Genomic DNA, 22,442 nt, shown 5'->3' with positions numbered 1-22,442 from the left:
ATAGCTGTTGAGCTCTTACTACATGCCAGGCATCATCTCACTTAATGCTCCCAATCATTATTGCATGTAAATGTCAGACCACCAACTCAGGTGTGCAAGAAATGTAATTTTATTTTCTATAAGTCAGTGCAGTTTCTATTTTGAGCCATCTTTCTGCCACGTGGCGAAAACTGTTTCAGTCATTTTGAGCTTTATCCCATCTCCCCAGGGTAGCATCTTAAATTCCTGGGGATGGGACATTTCATCTTCAATGGTCAGTGCCTCATGCTGGACTCTGCTGAGATGTCCAGTGCTCTGTCCAGTCCTCATGCAGGTTGGCTGCTACCTACCTCTTGGAAGCCATCAGAAAGGCACTGTTAGGGTTGGTGCCTCCTGCCATTTCTGTGCTTTTGCTAGCACTGAGGCTCGTTCTGCTCCTCTGCGTAGCCCCCTGGTTCTCACACTTGGGTGTGCATCAGGATTACCTCGAGGGCACGTTATATCACAGTGCTGAGCTTCAACAACAGTTTCTGATCATCAGTTTCTGATCCAGCTGGTCTGAGGTGGGGCTCCAGAAATTGCATTTCTAACAAGTTCCCAATTGATGCTGATGCTGCTGGTTGTGGACCACACCTTGAGAAACAGCTGGTCTAAACCATGCCGAGGCTCAGGGAACTCAGAAAATCTGCTTCAGGTCTATCTAGCTGAACATACCCCGGATGTTGCTCCTCTGTAAAGAGGACCCAGGGACTTCGCTGGTGGCGCAGTGGTTAAGAATCCGCCTGCCAATGCAGGGGACGCAGGTTCAAGCCCCAGTCCGGGAAGATCCCACATGCTGCGGAGCAACTAAGCCCGCATGCCACAACTACTGAAGCCTACGTGCCTAGAGCCCATGCTCTGCAACAAGAGAAGCCACCGCAATGAGAAGCCGGCGCACCGCAACGATGAGTAGCCCCCACTTGCCGCAACTAGAGAAAGCCCGTGCACAGCAATGAAGACCCAAAGCAGCCAAAAATATATAAATTAATTTTTTTGAAAAGCCCAGAAATTAGAAAATAAAGAGGACCCAGGTCACTCACTTCTGCTCCAGATCCCCCTCCCCCAAAACATCTGCAGTTTTTGTATTACCTGTCTGCTACCGTTTAGGGCGATGATTCCAAAGCTTGGTTGTACGTTGGAATCACCTAGGTAGGGACAGGCTCCAGACCCCCAGGCTCAGCGGCCATGGCTCACGGGCCCAGCCGCTCCGCGGCACGTGGGATCTTCCCGGACCGGGGCACAAACCTGTGTCCCCTGCATCGGCAGGCAGACTCTCAACCACTGCGCCACCAGGGAAGCCCCTTGGTAGGGACTTTTAAAAACTACTAATGCCAAGGTGCCCTTTCTTCACCACCCCACAATTTCTGATCTAATTGGCTCGGGTGTGGCCTGGGCATTGGGGTTTTAAAAAGCTCCCCAGGTGATTTTAATGTGAAGTCAAAGATGAAAAATCACTAGTTGTGGACAGTGGTTCTCCAAGTGTGGTCCAGGCCTGCAGCATCAGCATCACGTGGGAACTTGTTAGAGATGCAGATTCTCAGGCCCTACCCCAGACACCCCCAATCAGATTCTCTGGAGGTGGGGCCTGGCGACCTGTGTGTGAACAAGCCCTCTGGGTGATCCTGGTCAGTCAAGGGGATCAGGCTGGCTGGGGAAGGGCCTAGAGCTCAGGGACTCTGCAATCTTTTTAGCTCTTGGCAATTCTGCTCTAGTTTTCCCAGACTAAGGAATCTTTTCTAGTCGAAGGAAAAGGGAAGACAGGATCTTATACCATTGCACTGCATATAAGATATATCGTCTTATATCTGCATGTCCGAAAGGTATCATTCTGTCTCCACACACTCCTTTGAGGGAGAAACATGAGGTAGACTTTGATTAAATCTCCTCCTTGCTGTGTCATTCCTCCACAGGTATAACAAATATCTAGCTGCCGGCTGTAGGAAAGGGCTTTGAGGCAAAAGAATATTCCTGCAAAAAACCATTGCTTAATATTTCACAAGTAATCAAGGAGACTACGGTTTGAGAGTTGAAGTGATCTGCCTAGATCCTAAATCTCAAAGGGGCCCTTTTGACTTCAGAGCTTGAAGGGTTAAAAATCTTCCCGTTCTCCCATCTTGCCTGACCTCAGAGTTGTTCCCTTCTGTCCTCAGGACTGTGGGCTGTGGTCAACAATGCTGGGATCCTTGGCCTCCCAACTGACGGGGAGCTCATTCCCATGACCGAATACAAACGATGCATGGCCGTGAACTTCTTCGGGGCCGTGGAAGTCACAAAGGCATTTTTGCCCCTTCTTAGGAAATCCAAGGGGAGGCTGGTGAACATCAGCAGCATGGCAGGTGAGTTGACCTTTCCCCACAAGGTCATGGGTGCTGGTCATGCAAGATGTGACCCTCAGTGCTCCATGGGGGCTGAACGAGAAAGCAGGGCACTCTCACGCAGGGCTGGGTGAAGAATAGTCAAATCGTGTGTTTACCGTTGATCTGAGTACAATAAAACCTTTCTTTCCTTTCAAATCCTTGCATGTACTGACTCTTACCTACCTTCTAACTCATCTATTCATCACTGGGGATTTAGGGCTCTCACACATCTTCACAGTGTGACCGCTAATGCACAAGCTTCCTAGATTTGGAAAGGAAATCCTGCATACACTTCACGTCATCGTGACAGGGAACCTGTTTTCAACCCTCCCTGAATGCTGCACACTCTGTTGTTTCCTGTGAGATGAACAGCAAATGTCTTCACTCTGTTGGCACTGTCAGAGCCCTGTGTCTCAGTTGGCTGCCTGCTAGGATTTTCCATAAGACAATTCCCATCGTTCTGCAATCTCAAGGCAGTTGGGGCAGGGTGTGACATTTGATAACTCATCTCTCTCCATTTCAGAGAACAGATAGTCAACAAGTCAAGGGTTTAACGATCTCCCTTCCATAAAAAATGCCCATGCATGTGATGTCTGATTGTTTCTTCTAGAACAGATATTTCCAAACTTGGGTTCCTCAGAGCCTTACTCAGCTTTGAGTTGTGTCCATGGGGTTGTCTTTTGGGCCACTGCACGGGTGAGAGAGAAGCCAAGAGGGTGGGCTCTGGACTCCAGGATCCTGCCTTCACATTGAGGAATACCACTCTTCACTGTTGGATCAGTTGGTTCTGAGTGATATATTTTTTTTAAAATAAAGGATCCAACTATTTGGTTGGTTGGTTTTGGTTTCTTTGTTGTTTTTTTTATGGGAGTCATTTTTGTGTATTTTCTAGACAATCATTGTTGTCCCTCATATTTTCTTCCCTGGTTCTAACTTAGCAACTTCTTCTAACTTACTAGCTATGTGAGTGTGTCACTAGCATTGCTGGTTGGCCTGAGGAAGGAAGGAAGGAAAGAAGGAAGGGAGGAAGGGAGGGAGGGAGGGAGGGAGGGAGGGAGGGAGGGAAGGAGGAAGGAAGGGAAGGGAAGGGAAGGAAAAGAGGGAGGGAGGAGGAGAAAGGATGGAGAGAGAGACGTCTAAGATGGTTAAGAGCAATGAGTACTGTGTTTCAAATTTTATGAGAACCCCAAAATATTTCCAATTATTTTGCTACCTTGCTAAAGCAAACAAATCCTGAGAAAATACATTTGCAATATTTTACCCTTAACTTTCTTCTGAACTTAGCCTTTACAGTTTTGACCTCTGTAGAAAGCTCACTTTTCTCAGTTCCCTGGTACAATCTGGTACATCTGGAAAAGTCTCACATGCTCCTTTGCCTCACTCATTCAACAAATATTTACTGAAAAGACTTATCATTGCCTTCTCCTTGACACAGTGACAAGGAAGTTTTTTCTCTTCCTCTCTTGGTTCTCAACTTTGAGCATAAGATTCATTCATAAGATTTTACTTATGTATCACTGATATGCACACTACCTGCTATAGGCCCAGTGTCTGGCGTGAAGTAGAAGCTCAATTAATAAATGAAAAAATGCAAATGTGCAGATGAATGAATGGGCAAGTGACGAATTTACGCTACAGAGGATGCCCATTCATACACCTTCAACTTGACCTCTAAAACTTCTTCTAAGCCAAGACTTTGAATGGACTTGTCACATATTTCCACTGGAGGAAAATGTTTGAGCGTTAAAATAAATCACACATCTCACTCCTATTCTCACCACTGGACATGCATAATCTTTTATACCCAGGCTTACTAGTTCCATTCCAGTATCTTACCATCGTCACCAAGTCAACATGTCTGAAGCTAAACTTTCTATCAGCCATTCAGAGCTTCCTCTCTTGACTTCTTTCTGTTCATCTCCTAGTCTTTTAGGTTTCAGAGCTTTGAGCCTTCCTGGATTTGTTTCTCCCTGTGCCTTTCTCTCCTTTTCTCCCACCCAGTCAGTCACCAAGATGTATGGAGTCTTCCTTCATCACATCCAGCTTTGAATCCTTATGTTTCAAGGAAACTCTAGAAATAGGTTCATTTGCAGGACTCAAAAACCACCCAGGGAATTTTATAAAGTTGTTAAAACAATAGCATGAAAGCAGAACAGAAAGGAAGCGTATGTACTCGACAGGGCAGGTGTTTGTAAGAGGACAGGAGCCAAAGATCTTAAATCATGCTTATAGTTTCCCTCATTGATGAGGGGCAGAGGAGTTCAGCAGAATCCCTAGCATTTTGCTGATGAGTGTTTTGCAAAACAATGGAAAAGATTTTTGAGCAAGGGGATAAGAAGCTAGACTGTAACACAAGAATCAGAAAAGTCATGGCATGTGTAAAAGACACTATATAACCAACCACCAATCCACAAAATTCACATCCAATGTGATGCCAACTTGATGATGTGTCTCTTGGCGAAGCTAATGTAATAGTAATTTTGGAAAACGTACTTATTTGGGAGTTCACCCTGGTCTTTTTCTAATTTTGAAGATGGAGGTATGGAGAGAGAGGGAGACAGCCAGTAAGTGTTCTCCAAAAGGAGTTCATGGTTGCCCTGACCCACAGGTTGTCTTGAGTCTGGCACCTCGGCCACCCTCTGCACGACAAGAATTTCAATGGTGTAGATTTATCATGGAAGTTTGCATGAGCCAGGAGGAGCTGAGATGGAACTGATGACTCTGTTCAAGTTATCCACTGCTGCGTAGTAAATAACCCCAAAGCACGTGTCTCAGGATACTGTGAGTAGGCAACTGGTCTGGTAGAATAGTGGTTTCTCAAATACATGCATGACTTAAAACCTGGAACCTGGAATATGTGACCTTACTTGGCAAAAGGGACTTTGCAGGTATGACTGAGTTAAGGATCTGAAAGGCAGAGATGATCCTAGATTATCTAGGTGGGTCTGATGCGGTTACAAGAATCCTTGTAAGAGGGAGGCAGGAAGGTCAGACTCAAAGAGAGGTTGGAAGATGGAGGAAGGAGCCATGAGCCAAAGAATGCAGGTAACTTCCAGAAGCTGGAAAATTCAGGGGGGATAAACTGCCTAGGTTTTGATCCTGTCTTTACCACTGACAACGGAGTGACCTAGGACAAAGTCCTGAACTTCTGAGTTGCAGCTTCTGCATTTTCCGATGGGGATAATAATGATCGTTTCTTCTTAGGGCCGTGGTGAGATGAGACGAAATGACACAGTTTTAAGCATCAGCCTTGCACCTGGCATGTGGTAGAGTTAGAGACCCAAAAGCCATCTGCCATGAAGAGGCTGGCTCTGTGTGCACCTGTGGCTTTTTATCCTGCCAACTGCTGGCATTGCCACCTGGGACTGTTCCATCCTGCTGCTGTCACACACTAGCTCCTGGGCAAATAAGCCCAACAGGTCACTACTTCCACATTTGACCACATCTTCTCTGGGAGGATTTTCCACCCCCCTGTAATCATGTTTATCATCCCTCCCACAGAAATAGAATAGCTCTTTAACCCAAATCCTGGCAAGGAAGTTTGATAAATATTTAACCAAGGATTGTAGGAAGTGGGAGATGACTCTTTGATTGATTGTACGAAGGGCACTTGAAAAATCTTTATGTTTGACAGGTCTAAAAGTCTTTTCTGGCCAGTTTTCCTCTTAAGAAATTGCAGAGTAAATACCCATGTTATGTCATAAGCTGTGATTGAACGAGAACAGCTGAAAGCAAACCTTATAAAACGACTAAGGCCTCAGGGATTTTGAGCCCGTTGTGCTTTGAATCGTGCTCCTGTATTACTAGCTGGGTGAACTGGGGCAAGTAGCCCCACTTGTCTCTGTCCATTTCATCTTCTGTCGTGATAGGGTGGCACAACTCCTGAGTCTAAGGCAGCATTTCTCAACCTGAACATTATCGATATCTGGGGGAGACTAATTCTTTCTGTGGGGGGCTGTCCGATGCATTCTAGGATGTTTAGCAACATCTGTGTTCTTGACCCATTAGATGCAAGTAGCACCCAGTGCTGACCTTCAGGTATTACCACGTGTCCACTGGGGTGGGGGTGGGATGCAAAATCAGCCCCAGTTGAGAACTTCTGGTCTCAACTGTAGATCTAAATGCATTGTGGATTCTGACTGTTTAGCACAGTTACTGGTACACAGAAAGTACCCTAGTAACAGGGACCTCTCTACTGAGAGATAGTAATGGTTGCCCATCACTTTGAGCTATTTAAAATGCATGAAAATTACTTGACACCAAAGTAAGTGGCCTCAGAGAGTCTTACAAGTCTACAGATTTTAGGCATCCAACAGATTTCACAGTTCCAAACTTGAGCCTGGTCTTACTTAGTCCGGAAGAGTTGACAAGGGGATCATTCCTGGATTTTTTTTCTTGCCGAGTTGGCTGCCTTAAGGGAATCATCTGGCAAATCATTCAGCCAGTCTCAGCTGCTCAGTGACATGAGAGGAAGCCAAAGCTGAGATTTGTTTCCTTAAAACTCTCACGCTAGCCAGGGCTTAGCGTAGGGTAAGGGGGAGAGGGGAGAGCAAGATGGAGTGAACGTCTTCATGCTGAGTTGAATTCGACGCTTACACCCCTGAAGTCATTCAGTTCTAACATGTGCAGGGTGCAGATACTGATTCCTTTTTAGATCAAGCACACTCTAGCCCAGGATCATCCAACTGGTAAACAATGAAGTCAGTGCTGGTAACTGGGTCTATTTAACTCCAAATTCTGGGTTCCTCTCACTTTTCCAGATTACCAAGCAAGAACACACCAGGGAAACGGGGGGCGGCGGGGGAGGGCAAAAAAAACACAGACCCTAATGCGTTTAAGCAATGATTAGGAAGTGTAAGCAATTTAGGGCTGCCTCCTACACCAGTGCTTCAAACATTAATGTGTACAGTGATCAGCTGGGGGTCTTGTTAAAATGCAGAATTTGACTGAGTTGGTCTGAGGGGGGCCCAAGACTCTGTATTTCTATAACTAGTTCCTAAGTGACTGCTACTGGTCCCTGGACAATTTTTTCAAACTTCAGATGCATTTGATACACCAGGAGGCTACTTAATAACGACTGCAGGAAGTCAAAACTTCAATGAGATAATATTTCACACCCACGAGGATGGCTATAATCAAAAAACCAGAAAACAGCACTTGTTGGCAAGGGTCTGGAGAAACTGGAACTCTCCTGAGTTGCTGGTGGGAACGTAAAATGGTGCAACCTCTGTGGAAAACACTTGGCAGTTCCTCAATAAATTAAACACAGAGTTACGACTCAGCAATTCTACTCCTAAGTGTATGCTCAAGAGAACAGAAAACAGGTGCTCCAACAAACGCTTGTACATAGGTATTCATAGCATTATTTATAACAGCCAGAGATGGAAACAACCCAAATGTCCATCAACTGATGAATTAATAAACAAAATGTGGTCTATCCATACAATGGAATATTATTAATCCATAAAAAGGAATGAGGCACTGATACTCTGAAGGGTGTATCTTGAAAAGATTGTGCTAAGTGACAGAAGCCAGACACAAAAGGCCATATCTTGGGACAATCCTATTTATGCGAAATGTCCAAAACAGGCAAACCCATAGAGACAGAGAGCATTTTAGTGGTTGTCAGGGGCTGGGGTATGGGGGTTCCTTTCGGGGCAATGAAGATACAGAACTAGATAGTGCTATTGGTTGTACAACATTGTAAACGTACTAAAAGCCACTGAATTGTACACCTTAAAAGGGTTAAATGGTGAATTTTATGTTTTATGTATTTTACCACAATAAGAAAAAAATTCTGCCCCACCCCCAGAATTTCTGATTTAGGAGGTCTGGAGTGCCACCTGAGGGCTTGCACTTCTAACAGATTCCCAGCTGCTGCTTCTCAATCACACTTTGAACAAGGTCCCAGACATTGATCTTGATACCAAACAGTTGTCGAATCCCCAGAGATTGTCAAATTACAAGGAAACAACCAGATGCTATTAGTCTCCAATTTCTGCTAACCAAGCCTAAAGTTTTTGGTTTTTTTTTTTTGGCTGCACCACGCGGCATGTGGAACTTCCCCAACCAGGGATCAAACCCACGCCCCCTGAAGTGAAAGCGCGGAATCTTAACCACCTGACCACCAGGTGGTGGTTACTTTGTTTTCCTTTTTTTTTTTTTTTTTTTTGGCCGCGCTGCATGGCTTGTGGGATCTTAGTTCCCCGACCAGGGATTGAACCCGGGTCTTCGGCAGGGAAAGCTCGGAGTCCTAACCACTGGACCGCCAGGGAATTCCCGGGACGTTGTTACTTGAGTTGAGTCCAGTTGACCTTGGAGGAGGCAGAAACCAGCTGGGAGCCCTCATTACTTTCTCCTGAGACAAGGTCATGGGTGTTCTGGCTTGCGAAGGTATTAGAAAATGAGAAAGCTGCTGTGGGCATGGGACCCTGGTACCCCTATAAAAGTGTCCTGCACCTGGTTCCATATTGGAGACAGGAGTTACCCCAACACCAACAAGCAATGCTCAGATACCAGCAGGGTCTCCTACAATTCAACTCAATTCTGAAGCTCTCTACCTCTCTACCTGGAGATAGCATCAGATCCCACAGGTTAGGGCTCAGTCCTACAAGACTGCCCCCCAACCCCACTTTGGATGCCAGTGGCAAGCTCAGGTTATCACCTATGCTGACCGATTTGCTATAGATCAGAGGTACCAATTACCCCCTCCTTGGGTTCGCTTAATTTGCTAGAGCAGCTCACAGAACTCAGGAAACCTGCTTACTCACTGGATTACTCACTGGTTTATTACAAAGGATATAAAGGATACAAATCAACAGCCAGATGAAGAGATACACAGGGCAAGGCACAGGGAAAAGGTGTGATGCTTCCACACTCTCTGAACTCACTACGCTCCCCAAATCTCCCTGCTCACCAACCTGGAAGCTCTCCCAACCCCCTCCTTTGGGGTTTTTATGGAGGCTTCCTTATAGCATGTGATTGACTAAATCATTAGTCATTGGTGATTGATCTCAATCTTTCTCCCCTCCGGGGGGAGAGACTGAAAGTTCTACCCCTCTAATTGGATCCACTTGCAACCAGCCCTCCGCCCATCCTTAGGAGAGGTTCTGGTACCATTAACATAACAAAAGTCCTTGTTAACCTTTGCCACTCTCATCACTTAGGAAATTCCCAGGGTTTTAGAAGCCCTGTGCCAGAAACAGCAACCATGACCAAATACATATTTATTATAAATCAAAAAATCACACCTTACCTATACAGCCTCAGGCTGAAAAGCTGCAATATTTCTGTCCTGTTAATAGAGCACTCGCTTGGAAAGCCCTTTCTTTTCCGTAATTCCTATATGGTCATATGTTAGCTTTAGGTCAGGAACAAGAGGATCTCCTGGTAGGTGCTGATCATTATGGCTAGGAGGAGTGTTTTGAGGCCCTGTGTTACCTCAGAGGACATCAAGAACATTTGAATGCTAGAACCTTGGGAAATGTTACTAACTTGTTGCTTATGTCACACCAAAGGAGTCAGGCAAAGACCAGGACCGAGCCCCCTGAGGGGGCTGTGGGGAAAGGGCCTCACAATTCTGTAGCTCCAGGATTGTAATTTCAAGTTTCCCTCCGTGTTAGCCACGGCCAACAGTATGCCATAAGGTCAAAACAAGGACCACCAGAAAGACAAGGACCACCAGAGTGATCAGAAACATGAATGCTGAGTTTATTCCTGCCAGGGAACAGATTCACTGAGTAGTTCCCCGAGGCAGAAAAGCTGGGTTGGGTGGGGGGGACTGGTATGTTCTAGAAGACAGGGGGATGCTGCCTTCATGGTAGCTACACCAAGTAGGGCTAGATGATTTGCAGTTATGAAGGATGGAAAGAGTCCACAGGTCTGTAGGTGGTTGGTTAAAACACGTCCCATTGTTGACTAGGTGTTCCATTAAGTCGCTGAATAACAAGGTCACCCCATATTCTGAGCCATTTACCAGCACCGGCTACTTAGAAACGATTGCGGGGAACCCCAGCATTCAGTTTTTGTACCTCCTAAGCGAGTACTGCTCTAAGGGCAAAGTTTTGCCTTTGCATTAGCCACGTCCATCAGTGATGGGGGTGAGCGTGGAACGGAGTGAGGAAGAAGTATATTGTCACTTTAAATTTGGTTGCAGCCTTGGCAGAAAACGTTTCAAAAGCTCTAGCTTGCTTAGGGCGCTTCTCTCATGTTTTAACCTTTCAAATTAGCCAGGCCTTGATTTTTGGGCCTCCCATGCCAAACTTCAATAAACTTAATTTTTTAGTTTTATTTACCAAAATGTTAGGAGACTTTATGATCTTGGTATGGCCGAAGACCTACATGGGAGCTAGGCAGTTCTCCTGACCTAAGCGTGTCTTTTAATTTTTCTTTTAAAAAAAATTTTTGGCTGCATTGGTGCTGCACGCGGGCTTTCTCTAGTTGCGGCAAGTGGGGGCGACTCTTCGTTGCAGTGCGTAGGCTTCTCATTGCGGTGGCTTCTCTTGTTGCGGAGTACGGGCTCTAGGTGCGTGGGCTCAGTAGTTGTGGCTCACGGGCTTAGTTGCTCCGCGGCATGTGGGATCTTCCTGGACCAGGGCTTGAACCCATGTCCCCTGCGTTGGCAGGCGGATTCTTAACCACTGCACCACCAGGGAAGCCACCTAAGCGTGTCTTAAACGGAGTATGCATTTTAAAACTTTTTATTTGGAAATAATTAGACTCACAGGAAGCTGAAAGGAAATGTACAGGGAAGTCCCGTTTGCCCTTCTTCCAGACTCCCCTAATGATAACATTTTACATAACTACAGTACGATGTCAAAGCCATTGGTACCATGCACAGAACTTATTCAGATTTCACCAGTTATATCTGCACCCATTTACGTGTGTGTGTGTTTATAGGTCTGTGCAGTTTTATCCTACGTATAGCTTCCTGTAACTATGAACACAATCAAATACAGAATGGTTCCAGCACCATAACGATCCTGAGATACCCTTTTTATGGCCACATCCACACACTCACCCCATCCCCAACTCCTGGCAACCACGAATCTGTTCTCCATCTCTGTAATTTTCTTTCAAGAATATTATATAAATGGAATCATACAGTATGCAACCTTTTGAAACCGGCTTTCGCTCAACATAATTTAAAGGAAATATATTTTGACCAAGGCATATGTAGCTCAAAAACAAACAAGCAAAACCAAACATATAAGCAGAAGAACTTTCTTCCAGCATAGCACTAGAAAGTCTCTTTTAATTTCAGTCTCTTGAAACACAACATACCTTATGCCCCACATCTGTGAGACTTGGATCAAGGATCAAACAGCACTGCCAGGTTACTATCCAACTTCTGAGATCACAACTTCCACAACCAAAACAGAGATCTCAGTTTTTCCAGAGCCCAAGCTGTATTAATATTTACATGTCCAGAGGACAGAAATAAATGGAAAAAAATCATAGATGTTCTCTAGAAGTGTTTAACAACCCTATCTGCCCGTTGGAATCACCTGGGGGAGCTTTTAAAAATCCCAGTGCCTTGGCAAATAATAGGAAGGCCTAATAGGGAGCTTATTTTGTGCCAAACACTGTTCTAATATATTAATTCACTTAACTTTCACAACAACCCCGTGATACATGTATTATCATTATTCTTAATTTACAGATTAAAAGACAGGCACATAAACATAAACTGGTTTTCCTAACTTTAACTGCCTTTCCTAATCAATGGCAGAGCTGGGATTTGAACACAGGCAGTGTTGGCTCCAGAAGCTGGCTCTTTACCTGCTGCCCTCTGCTAACCTTCCTTCCAACTGGCCAAGCTCACCTCACCTCTAAAAACCGTAGAGAAATGAGCATAGTCTAACCGCACAGACTGGGTTGAAACTTTGAACAAGTTGCTTTAACTTCTTTGGCCGTCCTCCCCAGTCAAAGGAAGGAACTGGATTTTGAACTAAGGTTTGGTGAAACTAAAAATCACTTAAACAAGCATCAGCTGGTCATACGTGACAAGATGGGAACCAGAGCTGAATGTTTGATGGCAGATACTATACTGAAATTTCAGCAGTTAAGCCTCAGGACTCTTCCTTTTAAGTGACAGGGCCAAACCTCAGACTGACTTAAAGAAGGGAGAAGGAGTTGATTAGCTCACCGACTGTTTGGAACCAAGTTTCGAGTCATCGTAACTCTCCCCCACCTCCACTCCCTGTTTCCGTCCTCAACCCCTACCTCCAGCTTTCTGAACTCCCTTCTCGCTCCTCTGCTTCCCTTTGCTTCCCTTCTCCTGTGTGGGGGCAGAAACGGCCCCTGGGAGTGCCGGTGTTGCACCATTATCACACTTAAGTAGCCAGGAATAAACCATAAAAGGATCTCCTTTCCACGATCTAGATCAGGACTCTGGCTCAGCTGAGGTCACGTGCCCAGCCCCAAACCAATCTCCGGGTCCAGGGGATGGGGTATTATGATCGGTCAGGCTGCCTCTCTGAATGAGGACAGAACCGTTGACTGACAGCCTTCCTACAAAGACAGGGAGGTAAGGATGAGTTTTTCTCAAAAGGAAGTTACGTGAGCCAGACCAAAGCTTTTTTTTTCATTTTGTGAGATCTTAGTTCCCCCACCAGGGATGAAACCCGCGCCCACTGCATTGGACTGCCAGGGAAGTCCCAGACCAAAGCTTTAATAATAATGTAAGAATAAGGATGATAATTGACATTAGCTATTCTAGGTATCTCTACTTCAATGCCTATATTCCCTTCCCCCAGTTTTATTGGGCTATAATTGGCATATAACACTGTATTAGTTTCAGGTGTACCGCATGATTTGCTATATGTATACGTTGTGAAATGATTACCACAATAAGGTTAACATCCATCACCTCACAGTTACAATTTTTTTCTTGGGATAAGAGCTTTTAAGATTTACTATCTTGGACTTCCCTGGTGGCACAGTGGTTAAGAATCCGCCTGCCAATGCAGGAGACACGGGGTTCAAGCCCTGGTCCGGGAAGATCCCACATGCCACGGTGCCCATGCGCCACAGCTACTGAGCCTGGCGCTAGAGCCCGCGAGCCACAGCTACTGAAGCCCGTGCACCCAGAGCCCGTGCTCCTCAGCGACAGAAGCCACCACAATGAGAAGCCCGCACACCACAATAAAGAGTAGCCCCCGCTCGCCGCAACTAGAGAAAGCCCACGCACAGCAAGAAAGACCCAACACAGTCAAAAATAAAAAATATAAATAAATAAATTTATATAAAAAAAATTACTGTTAACAGCTTTCAAATATACAACACAGTACTGTTAACTATTGTCAGTATGTTGTACATTACATCCCCAGAATGTATTTATGTTATAACTGGACATTTGTACGTTTTGACCTCCTTCATGCATTTCCCCAGCACCCCACCCCTCACCTCTGGTAATCACCAATCTGTTCTCTGTATCCATGAATTAGCGTTTTTTGTAGTTTTTTTGTTTTAAAGATTCCACATATAAGGTCTTTCTCTGTCTGACTTACTTTACTTAGCATAATGCCCTCAAGGCCCATAGATATGTACCTAGGAATCCATCACCACAATCAAGATAGTGAACATGACCTTCATTCCCCAGACTTCCTTGTCCCCCATTCTAACCCATACCCTGGCCCCCCAGCAGATAACCACTGATCCATTCTATCACTATAGATTTGTTTGCATTTTCTAGAATTATAAATAAATTGAATCATACAATACATACTGTTTTTCTGTCCGGCTCTTTCTTTCACCATAATTATTTTGAGACTCATCCATGCTGTTGTGCGTATCAAGTTCATTCCTTCTAGTGACTGAGTTGTATTCCATTGTATGGCTGTATCACAGTTTATTCATCAATTCAGCCAGTGGATGCTTCTTTGACCAGGGAAATCTTTGCCAAACCTGGGACCCTTAATGTCATGGGCTCAGTCATCCTGGGTTCCCCATGAGGTCTCCTGGGTGCTCTGAACCCCTTCATAATCTCATGTCTTCCAGTGAAAGAACACTAGGAACACACCCGTATTCATTTCCTAGGGCCGCCGTAACAAATTAGTGGCTTAAAACAACAGGAATCTATACTGTCACAGTTCTGGTGGCCCGAAGTTCTGAAATCAAAGTGCTGGCAAGGCCACCTCCCTCTGAAGGCTGTAAGGGAGAATGCCTCCTTGCCTGTCCCAGCTTCTGTAGTCCCAGGCATTCCTAGGTCTGTGGCAGCATCACTCAAATCTGTCTCCATCTTGACATGGTCTGCTCCCTTGTTTCTCTGTGTCTTCTCTTTCTCTGTCTCTTACAAGGACAGCCATCATTGGATTTAGGACCCATCCTAATCCAGGATGGTCTCATCTTGAGATTTGCACCTTAATTACATCTGCAGAGAACCTTATTCCAAGTAAGGTCACACCACTTTTCTGGCTTCCTTTGCTTCTGCCTTCCATAGCTCATCCGTCACAGCTGGTCCAATGAGAGACGCAGTTTAAGGCTCAATCTCTTTCAACTTCTAAAAGAAATGTGATTCAAGTGGATTAAAGAGCATCTGTCCCCAGCCCTAGCCAGCCCTCCTAGAATAAGTCCTTTCTCACACCCTCTTTTTTTTTAACCCCCAATTTATTATTTTACAGTTCTACAGGCCAGAAGTCTGAAATGAGTCTCATTGGGCTAAAACCAATGTTTTGGCAGGGCTGAATTCCTTCTGGAGGCTCTACGAGCAAATCCATTTCCTTGTCTTTTCTAGGTTCTAGAGGCTGCCTGCATTCTTGGCTCATGGTCCCATTTCTCTGTCTTTAAAGCAGCAACATCGGGCCATCTCTCTCATTCCAATGCCCTTCTCTCCTCTCTTTCACTTATAAGGACTCTTGTGATTACATTGGGCCCACCTGGATAATCCAGGCTAAGCTCATGATCTCAAGGTTGATTAGCAACCTCAGTTCCCCCTTTTCCATATAATCTAACATATTCATAGGTTCCAGAGACATCTCTGGACATCTTTGAGGGACCATTATTCTGCCTACCATACCTCTCTTCCCTATTTTCCACTTTCTCTGTATCCCTAGTGATTTGCTCAGATCTAGCTTTTAGGTAACAAATTCTCAACTGTGTTTGAACTACGATCTAATTTGTCTACTGAGGTTTTTTTTTTTAAGTTTAGTTGATTTACAATATTGTGTTAGTTTCAGGTATACAGCAAAGTAATTCATATATATATTTCAGATTATTTTTCATTATAGGTTATTACAAGATATTGAATATAGTTCTCTGTGCTATACAATAAACCCTTGTTGCTTATCTAGTTTATGTATAGTAGCTTGTAACTGTTAATCCCATACTTCTAATTTATTCTCCCCCCGCTTTCCCCTTTGATAACCATGTTAGTTTTCTATGTCTGTGAGTCTGTTTCTGTTTTGTATATCGATTCATTTGTAGTATTTTTTAGATCCCACATAAAAGTGATATCATAATTTTGTCTTTGTCTGACTTACTTCACTAATAGTCTCAGGTCCATCCATACTGCTGCAAATGGCAATATTTCATTACTTTTTATGGCTGAGTACTATTCCATTTCTTATATATGGTATATGTATATACCACAGCTTCTTAAGCCAACTCTCTGTTGATGGGCACTTGGGTTGTTTCCATGTCTTGGCTATTGTAAATAGTGCTACTATGAACATTGGGGTGTATGATGTATCTTTTCAAAGTAGAGATTTCATCTTTTCTGGATACACATGCAGGAGTGGGATACCTGGATCGTATGGTAGCTCTATTTTTAGTTTTTAAAGTAATCTCCATACTGTTTTCTATAGCGGCTGCACCAATTTACATTCCCATCAACAGTGTAATAGGGTTCCCTTTTTGCCACACTCTCTCCAGCGTTTATCACTTATAGACTTTTTGATGACGGCCATTCTGACTGCTCATACCCTCTTACAGAGATGCCCCACAGTTCCCTATGGCATGTGTTACTCCTCGTTGCAACAAGTATTAAACCCAATTTGTTCAACTACAAGTTCTGTAATGGAAAGAACGGTGCCCACTCTGCCCCCACTTCCCCAAAGATATGTCCACCCAGAATCTCAGAATGTAGGTTGGCCAAACTGGAAGGTCAGAGGCTGGGGCAGATGCTCTTTATCCTGCCTAAGCCACATTTAGCTTAGAAGCTGGGAGAGATTGAGCCTTATGCTTGGTTTGCCATTGGACCAGCTGTGATGAAGCCGGCATGGAAGGCGAAAGCAAAGGAAGCCAGACAATGATGTGACCAAGAATATGCGTTCACCTGCATACAGAGGGCGTTTGTCTTTCTTCCTCTGCCTTAGTCACCACTGATACCAGTTCCTGGAATGATGTAGGTGCCATCTAAATACTTAGAGGATGAACAAATGAAAACATCAGACCTGATTTTTTTTTCTCCCATTGTTCCCATAGGAGGGGTTCCAATGGAGAAGTTGGCAGCCTATAGCTCATCCAAGGCAGCTCTGACCATGTTTTCAGCAGTCATGAGACAAGAGCTATCCAAATGGGGAGTTAAAGTCTCTGTCATCCAGCCTGGAGGCTTCCGAACAAGTAGGTGTCTGAGGCCAAGAGCCCTGCAATATTCATTCTGGAAGGGATGCTGAAGGTCCTTTGTTTTGACAGAGTTCAAGACAAACCCCTCAGTGGTGGACCAAAGAGGGGTTGGGATGGGTGGGCTTCTTCTAAGTATAGAGGGGCAGGTGCCAGGTTTTGCAGTGTACGGTTGCTCCCCTGCCGCCTTTCACCAAGGAATTAAGTTTTGATGTTATATATTTTTCAAACACAACCTCCTCCCCTCTGAAGGACATGACCCACATCCTTCTACCCCGGGAGGAGATGGCCATCCTCTCCTCTCCGCTCCCTGAATTTCTGGACTCTGAGCAGATGTAGATGACCCCCATGGCTCAGTCCTTAGTTCTGGGTCATCAACCATGTAATCGGTGATCTAAATGAAGGTGTAAAAGAGCATATCTAATAAAAGGCCACACACTGGGAGGGATGCCTAACACACTAAAGAACAAACCCTAGAGGTCTGAATATTAACCCAAATGCACCAGATAAAAATCTAAAAGAAAAGCAGAACTTTGTCTTGAAGCATTTAGCAGCCAGGATCTCCCAGAGTTGTCCAGGAGGAGCACGAAGACTCGGTGAACGGGCTCATCTGGGAAGGAAACTGAGGGAACGAGACCTGGGCCACTCAGGTTGAGAGGCGGGACCAGGGCAGCAGGAATGGAGGGAAGGTGAAGTCTTGAGAGGGGTTTCCAACTTGGGGACTCCCTGGGCAGGTGGGAGAGTTGAGGGGAGTTGATGGAGAAGAAGGGTGGGTCCAAGATGATGCCGAATATGGCAGCCTGAGAGAGCACAAAAAGCTGCCTGACAGCTAGTGGAAGGGGAGAATGATGAATTTGAATTTGAACCTGGCAGGAGGATTGAGAGTTTGGTGACACAGCCAACGAAAACTTCCAACACACAGATGCAAGATTCCCTTTGGACCAGAGAGCAACCCTGCAGTTAAGTTACAGTTTCAAGGACTCACTGAAGTTGTCATAGCTAGCATTTTGGGCAGCTGTTCTTATCAGGCACTAGCCATTTTCCATACATTCTTTCCTGATATTGTTGATCTTATTTTTTTAATTGAGAAATATATCATATATACACATAGTTTAATAAATTATCAATATTATAAAAATTCATGTACTTAACATCAAGATCAAAAAATAAAACATTGCCAACTCTCAGAAGCCCTCACATGGTCCTCTCCAGTTTTAGCCCTCTCCTCCCTGCAGTAGGTAACCTGTCATACTTTTTGTAACATTCGTTTATTTGCTGTTCTTGACAATGTTCCGTGCATACAGGCATCCCCAAACAATAGTTGAACTTTAAATGGAATCGATGTGTATGGTTTTTTTTTGCATCTGGCTTCTTTCACCAAACATTATGTTTTCACAATTCATTTATATTGTGTGTAGCTGTAGTTCATTCATTTTCATTGCTAGTATTCTGTGAATATGCCACAATTTTTCTACTATCGATGGGATATTTGGATCACTTTTGGACAACTGTGAACAATTCAGCTGTGGACCTTCTGGTACACCTACCGTGGCGTATGTGTGTGTGATTTTTCCTATGACATATACCCAGGAATGGGATGACTGGATCATAGATTTTAATTATCTTCAACTTTATTGGATAATTCCAAATTGTTTCCTTAATTATCATTCCAATTTTACTCCCATCCTTTCCATATATGTCTTAATCTGCATCACAGCCCTGAGGAGTAGGTTTAATTGACATCATTCACCAGGTGAGGACACTGAAGTAGGATGGGTAATATATAGCTCAGCATGGACATCTGTGACACCACGATGGTGGGGAATTTGAAACCAGATCCCTAGGTGCAGAGCCTGGTTCTTTCTTTTATATCAGGATGTCCTCAGTTTAAAGCTGATATTTGATGGTCTCTCTAAAGGCAACAGGCCAGACAGTGGAGGGCTGAGGACTTAAGTTTGGAGAATGACATTTGAAGTGGGGGATGAGGAAAGGAATCTTTAGGGACACAAAGAGCTCCTGAAGACATTCAGGGAAACATATCAGATTTTTTTGGGTACCCTGCAATAAAAACTAGCTCAAGCATGTTGCACGCTTCACAGATTTTAAGACTTTATGTGTACAATCTCATTTAATCCTCACCTATGAGGTAGGCATCATAATATTCCCATCATATGGGTAGAAAACAAAGGCTCAGAGAAGTTAAGGAATTTCTCAAGCCACAGTGCTGATAAGAGGCAGAGATGGGATTTGGATCCACGTCATGTTACTAGTTTTATTGTGTGTAGCCCCAAAGTGGCAGGGGATGGGCAAGTGTGTGTCAAAAGTGGCAGATGGGGCTTCCCTGGTGGCGCAGTGGTTGAGAGTCTGCCTGCCGATGCAGGGGGCACTGGTTCGTGCCCCGGTCCGGGAGGATCCCACATGCCGTGGAGTGGCTGGGCCCGTGAGCCACGGCCGCTGAGCCTGCATGTCCGGAGCCTGTGCTCCGCAATGGGAGAGGCCACAACAGTGAGAGGCCTGCCTACCACAAAAAAAAAAAAAAAAAAAAAAAAAGTGGCAGATGAAGGTTGACAAAAGGGTGGTGGCTTTGTCATCAATAAAGAGAGTTTTGGGGATTTTGGACAGGGTAGGCACAAGAGTGATTAGAAAGTCCATGAGGTGTTTAAAGAGGGAGGAAGTGGAGAGGAAAAGGAATCCCCTGTGAGAGTAGAGACTGGGGCAGAAGTAGCTGGAGGAACAATAGTACATGCGAACATGTTTTTTAAGATGCAGAAGCCTCTGGAGTAGTAACTGTCAGGGTAATCATTTCTTTGAGTATGGTTGTGCCTTCATGAAGAGAAATGAGCAATTGAAACTCCGTTTGCATTTCCATGAGTATAATTGGATTTCACTGGCTTACATTTCATAGTGAGGCTCCCCTGTAGTCCTGGTATCCAGGAGTCACCCAAGCTAGCAAAGATTCATCCCCACAGCAATCACACACTTTGTGGGAGGGAGTGTGGGTTGCTGCAACCTTTCTGGAAAGTAATCTGGCACTAGCTGTTAAAATTCAAAATGAATGTGTTTTTTGACCAGACAGCCACCCTTTGGGGACTGTAGCCTAAAGAAGTGAATGCCGAAAAACAAAAGGATACATTGTGCAAAGCTGGTGACAGCAGCGTTCCCTGAAATGGTGAAACCTAGGAACGACTGGCAAGTCCTTTGATAGAGAAATGGTGACTAAAAGCTGCTCAATGGAAAATTCTGCTGCTCTGGTTTCAAACTATAGCCATTGACCAGGAGGCAGGTCTGTGATTCATTACTTAGCAAACAAACAAAAATCAAAACCCACAAACAAACAAAAAAGCAAATTCCTGGAAAATACGTATAGTATGATCCTTTTTGTGTTTTGTTTGTTCCTGGTAAAATAAAATTAAGCCAAAGCCAAACATATCTATATGTTTGTACGAGCAAGAAGGGAGTGTAGAATGACACACAATACTGTAAGTTTCCTCAGAGTAGATTAATTTTAAAAACATATGCATCTACTTACTATTCATTATTTATATAATGAGCAGCCATTGCTACTATATTTTAAAGTAACTATATAGATACTATTAGATTTTATATAATAAGCAAGAATTTACTTCTATATTAAATATATGGTTATATATTTAATCACATATAATTTATGTTAAAATTTAATGTATTATTTAAAATGAAATTAAAATTATATTTATTAAATAGATAACATGAGGGACTTCCCTGGTGGTCCAGTGGTTAAGACTTCGCCTTCCAGTGCCGGGGCGGGGTTGGGGGGGATGGGAGGGGTGGGGTATGGGTTCGATCCCTGGTCAGGGAGTTAGGATCCCACATACCTTGGGGCCAAAAAACCAAAAACATAAAATACAAGTAACACTGTAACAAATTCAAGAAAGACTTTAAAAAAAATAGATAGCATGATGCTCAACATTACATATTTTTTAACCTTTTTTTTTTTTTTTTTGCCCGCATGGCTTGCGGGAACTTCCCTGACCAGGGATTGAACCCAGGCCACGGCAGTGGAAACCCGGAATCCCGACCACTAGGCCACCAGGGAACTCCCAACATTATATATTTAATTTTATACACCGAAGCAGGCGTTACTGCTATATTTAAAAAAATTATATGTGTACATATATATGTAGGTATATACATATTGTATAGATAATATATATTATATACATTATATTTTATATTGTATATAATAGTCATGAAAAGATATGTACTAGAATGTTTGTGGCAGCACTATTCGTAAAAGCCTCAACTTGAAAACAACCCAAACACCCATCATAGTATAATAGATAAATAATTTATGGCATATTTACAGAATGGAAAGCTACTGACTACACAATACATGCATCCACGTATGCATATGTCTAAAGTCAGGCAAAGCTACTCTGCTCTGTTCATCTGACAGTGGCTCCTGGAAAGGTGGCCGAGGCTGGTTTGTCCTTTTCTTGGTCTGGTTGCTGGTTACATGAGCTATTCGGTTTGTGGAAACCTATTCATCTGTGCACTGTTCTGTATGCATGTTTAAAAGAATAGAATTGCCATTATAAAGCACATACTTTAAAAGGCATTTGGGAATATCCTTCCCAACAGAAGCCAATTCACAAGGGCCTTCTTCCCAATTAGGGGTAGGACATGCCTGTTTTAGCCTTCCCAGCATCAGAGCCTCTCTTTTTTTCTTGCATCTCAGACATCGCAGGCACGAGTGACATGTGGGACAAGCTGGAGAAAAACATCCTGGACCACCTCACCCCTGACGTGCAAGAGGACTACGGCCAGGACTATATCCTTAGGGAACGCAATTTTCTCATGTTCATGCAAACCTACTCTGTAATGGACGTCTCCCCAGTCCTCTTGGACGTCCAGCATGCCATCTCTGCTAAGAGCCCCTTTGCATTTTATGCACCGGGGAAAATGTCTTATCTGTGGCTCTGCTTTGTTTCCTTTAGCCCTACTGGCATATTTGATTATTTTAGCAAAAAAATGCACAGCCATAGAAAGAGCATGCCCAGAGCGTTAAGCATGCCTAACTGGAAGAATGAGGCCATGTAGGCAAATCAGTGGGAAATGTTAAGAGTCTTGGAATGAAAGGGAATCTCGAGCTTCCCATTAAAGTTGTGGTTTCCTACCTTGCAGCCCCTGTGAACTCTGTTGGTTGAACAGTGAGACAGCAGGGAAGGGGGCAGGGCACAAACTTGAAAAGAATGACATAGACATTGAGCATATGACATAACTGGTTAGAACCGACTAGGCCCAAGATGGCAGAAGATTCAACTTCCAGTAGACCTTCAGCCTCATTATACGCTCACTGTAATACATTAGCTAAATGACACACCCATTGGCGCCATAATAGTTCTGAGGCAGACCATAAAAAGCCAAAAAGTGGGCGGTGGCCCAATTCCTGGAAATCCCCACCCCTTCCCTGAAATAGTTGGAATAATCCTCCCACTCGTTAGCCTATGAAATCACCCAGCCCAT

General features: G+C 44.2%; 1 protein-coding gene across 1 annotated transcript in view; it reads left to right on the top strand.

The window, feature by feature from the left end:
• HSD17B2 (hydroxysteroid 17-beta dehydrogenase 2) overlaps window positions 1–22,099 on the top strand; it is a 62,252-nt gene extending 40,153 nt beyond the window's left edge. Inside the window, exons 3-5 of the mRNA XM_004280104.3 lie at window positions 2,169–2,354; window positions 16,800–16,937; window positions 21,655–22,099. Of these exons, the coding sequence (XP_004280152.1) occupies window positions 2,169–2,354; window positions 16,800–16,937; window positions 21,655–22,016 (686 nt within the window). The 3' untranslated portion in view covers window positions 22,017–22,099. The remainder of the gene's footprint in view (window positions 1–2,168; window positions 2,355–16,799; window positions 16,938–21,654) is intronic.
• Window positions 22,100–22,442: the final 343 nt, after the last annotated feature.

Source organism: Orcinus orca, chromosome 20 (genome assembly GCF_937001465.1).
Source record: "Orcinus orca chromosome 20, mOrcOrc1.1, whole genome shotgun sequence".
Classification (NCBI taxonomy): Eukaryota; Metazoa; Chordata; class Mammalia; order Artiodactyla; family Delphinidae; genus Orcinus; species Orcinus orca.
The sequence above is the reverse complement of the archived record's forward strand: the minus strand, read 5'-3'. Positions and strand labels throughout refer to the sequence as shown.